The following is a 6,000-nucleotide window of genomic DNA, read 5'->3' on the forward strand; positions in this document are numbered from 1 at the left end:
TTAATTTCATCAATGTTAAATAAGGTACCAAATATTTTAACTAAGTTTGCTCCGGCAGTAGCGGTCAGAGACTCAGAGATACTCTTAAACTAGAAGGCTCGGTTGTGTTTGATTTTAAGAGTGAATGTTTGGGGAGCGGAACAAAATTTATCACTATATAGAAATAAAAAGAAAAACAGAACAACGTATTTGAGAAGAGCAAAATTGTAGATAACATAAAAGAGAAAATTGCACCTGCGAGAGAATTTGTTGAACAAATGTAACTGCAGACTGGGTAACTTGAGATTTGAGATGCCAGAATTTGTAGCTGGAGGCTCCTTTATAGACAAAATAAAAAAGAAAAGTAACAGAGAAATACAATAATGATGTGAAATGGAAGCACTGAAGTGTGGAATGAGATAGCACAAGTTCTCTCGTATATCTCTTAATATAATAGCTTCCTGAAAGAATAAATAAATTTTAAGTCAATAAGATAAATAATAAAAATCTAAAGCCGTAATTTATGAAGTAAAAACTATATAAATATGCTACATACCACAGTAGTAATTAAGTCATGTCATATGCATGTTTTGTATTTTTGAGGTATTAAAATAAAAATTGTATGCAATTAACATAAGAGAGAGATTGGCTATATACGTGTGCAACTTTTGTAGATTATTTTAATACGTGTGTAATTAACATAAGACAGAATAGTAATTAGTTGTACCTTAGGAACTTGGGATGCTACTGCAGGTAGATTAGACGAGGGTGGTGGTGTTATTGCCTGTGGAACCAAAAGGTTGACTAATATTTTAAGAACTGACTTTGACGAAGAAGTAAGAGACCAATTAAACTAACGGCATGCATGCAGATGCAGAGAATTAAGTAATGCAACATGCCTAAAGAATAACTTCATCCATGAGGATGGAATTTTATTTTTCTTCTCCTAAACTCACAAGAAAAGAATTATTCCAAAAGAAGAAAAAGAAAAAGAAAAAGTTGGATTGGGCTTATAAATACTTACCGTAAATTGACAAGACAAGAATTATTCAAAAAGGGAAAAAGAAGAAAGAGGTTAGAATGGGATAGCGTAATAAATACTTGATTTTATCCTTCGTCAAACTAACGTAATGGAGGTGAGCAGGTTTATTATTTAATCGTTATGAATTAAGAAATTGGATATAGATGAACTAGTTTGATTTTATCCTTCGTCAAACTAGCGTAATATATGTTGCATAAATCTCTGTTTTAAAATGAAATGCTTGCAAGCCTCTGTGTGCTTAATCATTTGATAAATTAAGCAAAGGCAGTTGGAAAATCATCTAGAATATCTAGTTTAATTCAGCTGCACTGCTTACAAATTAAATTATCTTTTGACAAGAAGATGAATAGAAATAGTTATAATTTAAAAGAAAATATTACCATCCATTATTAGAAAGGCAAGTTTAAATCAACAAATAATATATGAGTGGAGTGGAGCTATTGACGCCCTACTAATGGACTAAAGCAGACCCATTTTTTAAAACACCCCATTTCAAAGTTTTAAAAATTTTTTTTTTTTTTTTCTTATAACACTTCATAAATTCCAAAAATGCCCTTCATTTGATATTTTTAATTATATCTTAATGGGGCGATTTATGGAACATTTGATATGTACAAATTTACCAAACATTCCAATTATATTATGAGAGAACTTCCTTTATTCATAATGCTTAGATCCGGTGCTGATTCATCAAGTAAAGCCTTGGAAACTGTACTGATTTCAGTGGATGAACCAAACTTTATTTTTTTCTGAAAAATCTGATGGCTTCTAGGCAAGTGTCTTTATATCTTATCTCACCAATCCCTTTGTGCAACATGGTTGGACATATGACTAAAAGATACAACAGATAATCTGATAAGCATTGGCTAATTTTGCATTTTGGAGGAAGTTCATGACCCTCTGGAAGGTTACAGAAATCATCGTAATAGCAAAGATCAGTAGCGATGTGCCAAAGAAGAAGACTGTAATCAAATTCCACCTCAACTGTGCTCCAACGAAATTCATTACTGAAAGACCTTTTGCTAAGCACATAATCTCCTCTCCGACCCAGCAGTTCTTTGCATTGCTTGATATAAAAAAGATCCTCTTTAATTTCTTGGCTTTTCTCAAGGAGTTGGATGAAGATCGCTTTTAATAAATCATCATCCACTTCTTTCAAAGTCAAATATTTATACTTTTCTATTAGTTCTTTGATTCCAAATAGCTTCTGAACTCCAACAATCAACGATGTGGCTGATTTGGCCTCTGAAAGAGAAAAACTTAATAGATTGTACTGACCCATGGATCCTGACCAGCTTCTGTTGTCGTTGGAGAGTAAACCATTAGAGCATGTATCAATGGACATATAATTACTCTTGGTCAACCAATGTTTTGTCCAGTCAGAGAAAAGAAGCACGATGAATATTGCATAAACCTCCAGAAAGATCCCTCCAACTATTAGTACATAAGTTATGGAGATGTCACTTGGTGAATAGGAAGACTTATCAATAATGATTAAGAAGATAACTAATACAAAAATATGGGAGAACAAAGAGATGCAACGGAGAATGATACCGAGCACGGAATAAATTGTTGTTGTCATTGTATAGAGCACATCATACATGAATCCAAGCTCAATTGCTACCAATTTGAAGGCTTCTTTTGCTGACTTCTTGCTGAGAAGAGAGTAACTTTCTTTTCTTTCATCATGATCGAGAATTAAATCAGCATAGAGACACCTGAATTTTTTGAACCAGGATACAGCTTCAATGTGGTAATTATTTACCTCTTCAGTTGGCTTCTTTTCATACTTTTTTTCTCTGTCCTTGAGGTTTGAAGGATTCTTACCAAATTCAGGAGGTGAACGCAAGGAATCTTTAAATTTCTTGGCGCTTGAAGAGTGGAGCACTAAAAGTCTCTCTGCATACTTAATCATTCCAGCGATAAACACTGGAATGGCTATAAATCTGAAGGCATCTTTGTTTTTCCAGGATGGTATGAAGACATAAAATGCTACCCCAACTTGGAACACAAATTGAAGAAAGTGCCTTAGCCAAAACTCATTATCATTTAAGGAGTAAGCCGTGATAGTATCGGGGCCACCAAGGTGCAGCAGAAGGAAAGGTTCCCAAAATGCCTGGAGCTTTAAAACTTTATCAGCCGCAGAATCTCTTCGGCTGCGAGCAAGACAACCGAGAGCAACTGTTGCCACCATGTCTGCTGTCAAGTATGCTAACCAAACAAGGAGATTGATCCAAATTCTTCTAGTATATTTTCTTTGAGAACCAAATATGATAAGGATGATTTGTACAAAAAGGCTCAATAAAACCAACACTCGAATTTCCCATCCATCCCAAAGTTTCATCATATGATCTGTAAAAGATTGCAAAGCCATCTCTTCTTTCCGACGATACAACTGCAGGCAACATAGAATCTTTTTAGAAAAAATTATGTTGAAAATTAAACTCTGAACGATAATTTTGGACGGAATTTGAAGGCTTTACAGTTATTCAAATTCAGCTTATAATATATATCTGTCTAGTTTCAAAAACTTCAAAGCACTCATCAGTTAGATTTTTATTGAATAAGTTATAACTAATTTATCATTTATTGTTTAATAGCAACCCAAAAACTGGTAAAATGTAAAGTATGTATCTTTTGGTGTCTTTTTGCGATGGACATGAATAGTATTAGCTGTCCAACAAATTACAAATAAAACAATGCTGATCAAACTATACTGAGACTTGTGATGGTTCACTGTATCATCACTATGGAGTTTTGCATAGTTCTAATGAACAAACGTGCATCTATACATAGATTTCTTGACGGAGACTAAATGTGTGTGTAAATTATGAGTGCAATACTTGCTAAACAAAATTGAAAAAGAAAAATAGTCTCTATATTTCAGATCTTTGTATCTATTTATTGTAAATGCAAGTTTATTATATGTATAATTCTATCTAAATACAACTTAAAATTCAGATTTAAATTAAATAACTGACTTTAAGGAAAAAGCAAAAGACAAAGCTAACTGCTTGTCGACAATAAAATTAAATAAATAATGCAAAATGCCTGAAGAACAACTTTTGCAAAGACGATGGAATCATAGATTATAACTTAATAAATTAGTGCTTTTAATCCCATGTTTGGAACAAACTTTAGATTATTTGAAATTGGGGACTAAATCCTTTTTCAAAAAACATTTAACACAATAAATAAATAAATAAAAAGGTGGCCCCTCACGGATCTTCCTTTTTAGAGCCTCATGCAAACGATGTTTGCAGTTTTAAATATATTCTGGTATTTTATTAAAATTAGTATTGAAAATTACAAATATTTTAAATTAAGAGTTTAATAAAATAAATATATAATTATAACATTTTTATAATAACTATAAAATTAAAATTGAAGTATTTAGTTAATTTTTATTCAAATTAATTAATTAGTAAAATTTGAAATGTTTAATCATATAAATAGTTTTGTCTAATGAAATACTTTATCAAACATAATATACAATTATAATTCAATCTATAGCTATTCATTTTAATCCAATCCCATAAAATTAGTCTAGTCTAGTACTGTGTGCCAAACACGTGCACCCTAAATACTTATCCTAAACTGACAAGAGAATAATTATTCAAAACACAGCATATAATAAAGACTAGGCTAATAGCATCATATAATTAAGCACATATAAGATCCAAAAAATCTCCAAACCATGTTTTCTCACATCACATAAATGGTAAAAGATAAAATTTAATAATTTCCTTTAGCAAGAAATCTGTCTAAAATTTTTGTTATTTGAGGATATATATACCTCGATAATTAATTTGATCAATGTTAAATCAGGTCCCAAATATTTTCAACCAAGTTTGTTACAGCAACAGGGTCAAAGACACTCTTAAACTAGAAGGCTCGGGTGTGTTTGATTTTACCGCTAAATAAAAATAAAAATAAAAAAGAGAAAAGAGAAAAGAGAAAATTGCACCTGAGAGAGAATTTGTTCAGCAAATGTAACTGCAGATTGGGTGACTTGAGATTTGAGATGCCAGAATTTGTAGCTGGAGGCTCTTTTACGAACAAAATCAAGAAGAAAAGGTAACAGAGAAATACAATAATGATGTAATAATGGAGTCGTGAACAAACCACTGAAGTGTGGAATGAGATAGCACAAGTTCTCCTTTATCTCTTAATATAATAGCTTCCTGAAAGAATAACTTCATTTGGTGGTTTCATCGATCTCAAGCTCCAAGGTTTTTTGATTTTTTATCTGTCACGTGAATCAGGAAGTGGTTATGCATTTCTAGCTAGACAGTTTATGTCTGTGACAAGAAATTATATGCAAAGACAAATTTATAACACTATAAGAGCCCATAGCTACCATTAAAAAGTAGCCAAAAATTCTGTAATTAATAACAAAAAATACATCCACAGGGAATATTTTATGAACGGATGACTATTCTTTAATGTCTTTGTTAGTAAAAGAAAAAATAATCTAATAACAATGCGTATATCAGAAGTAAAGTAACATTATGGCATTGTTAATTTCGACTTTATTGCCAAAGCATTCATTCTTGCAGTGAGAGAGATAGTCAAGTATAAGATACTACCTAGACAAAAATTCCAAAAGTAACTTGACAAGATATTAATATATAGTTAAAAAGAAAAAGGCAGGACGAGGCTAATAAAATATTATTTGATTATGAAAATTAATTTCTTTAGTTATGCTTTGCTTTGCTTAACTTAAACTGCATTACAAAGCACCATTTAACAGGATAACCCTTCTTAACTTTTGATTATGTATTCACATTATTAACATTGTAGAATCCTTTCACTCTTGTTTTTGAAATATTTTGTTGATTCTTGCCACGTAACTTTTCCTCTATAAGTACTCTATGTTAATAACTTTGCATTTCATTTGTTAACATATATTTCATAGTAATTTAATATTTTAGTTATCATTATGTGAGTTTATATTACAACAAACCTATTGAAAGTGA

At 31.3% G+C, this 6,000-nt stretch overlaps 1 protein-coding gene across 1 annotated transcript; it reads right to left on the reverse strand.

Moving 5' to 3' along the window:
• Positions 1-1,760: 1,760 nt before the first annotated feature.
• LOC116131407 lies at positions 1,761-3,215 on the reverse strand. The gene has a single exon (XM_031417054.1). It carries the CDS (start codon positions 3,213-3,215, stop codon positions 1,761-1,763), a length of 1,455 nt encoding a protein of 484 aa, XP_031272914.1.
• Between the last annotated feature and the right edge of the window lie 2,785 nt (positions 3,216-6,000).

The sequence above is a fragment of the Pistacia vera genome, unplaced genomic scaffold, assembly GCF_008641045.1.
Source record: "Pistacia vera cultivar Batoury unplaced genomic scaffold, PisVer_v2 Contig107, whole genome shotgun sequence".
In the NCBI taxonomy this organism is placed as follows: domain Eukaryota; kingdom Viridiplantae; phylum Streptophyta; class Magnoliopsida; order Sapindales; family Anacardiaceae; genus Pistacia; species Pistacia vera.

Bases quoted from the DNA above. Each gene is read 5' to 3' on its own strand.
- LOC116131407 (XM_031417054.1), bottom strand. From the start codon at position 3,215: ATGGTGGCAACAGTTGCTCTCGGTTGTCTTGCTCGCAGCCGAAGAGAT.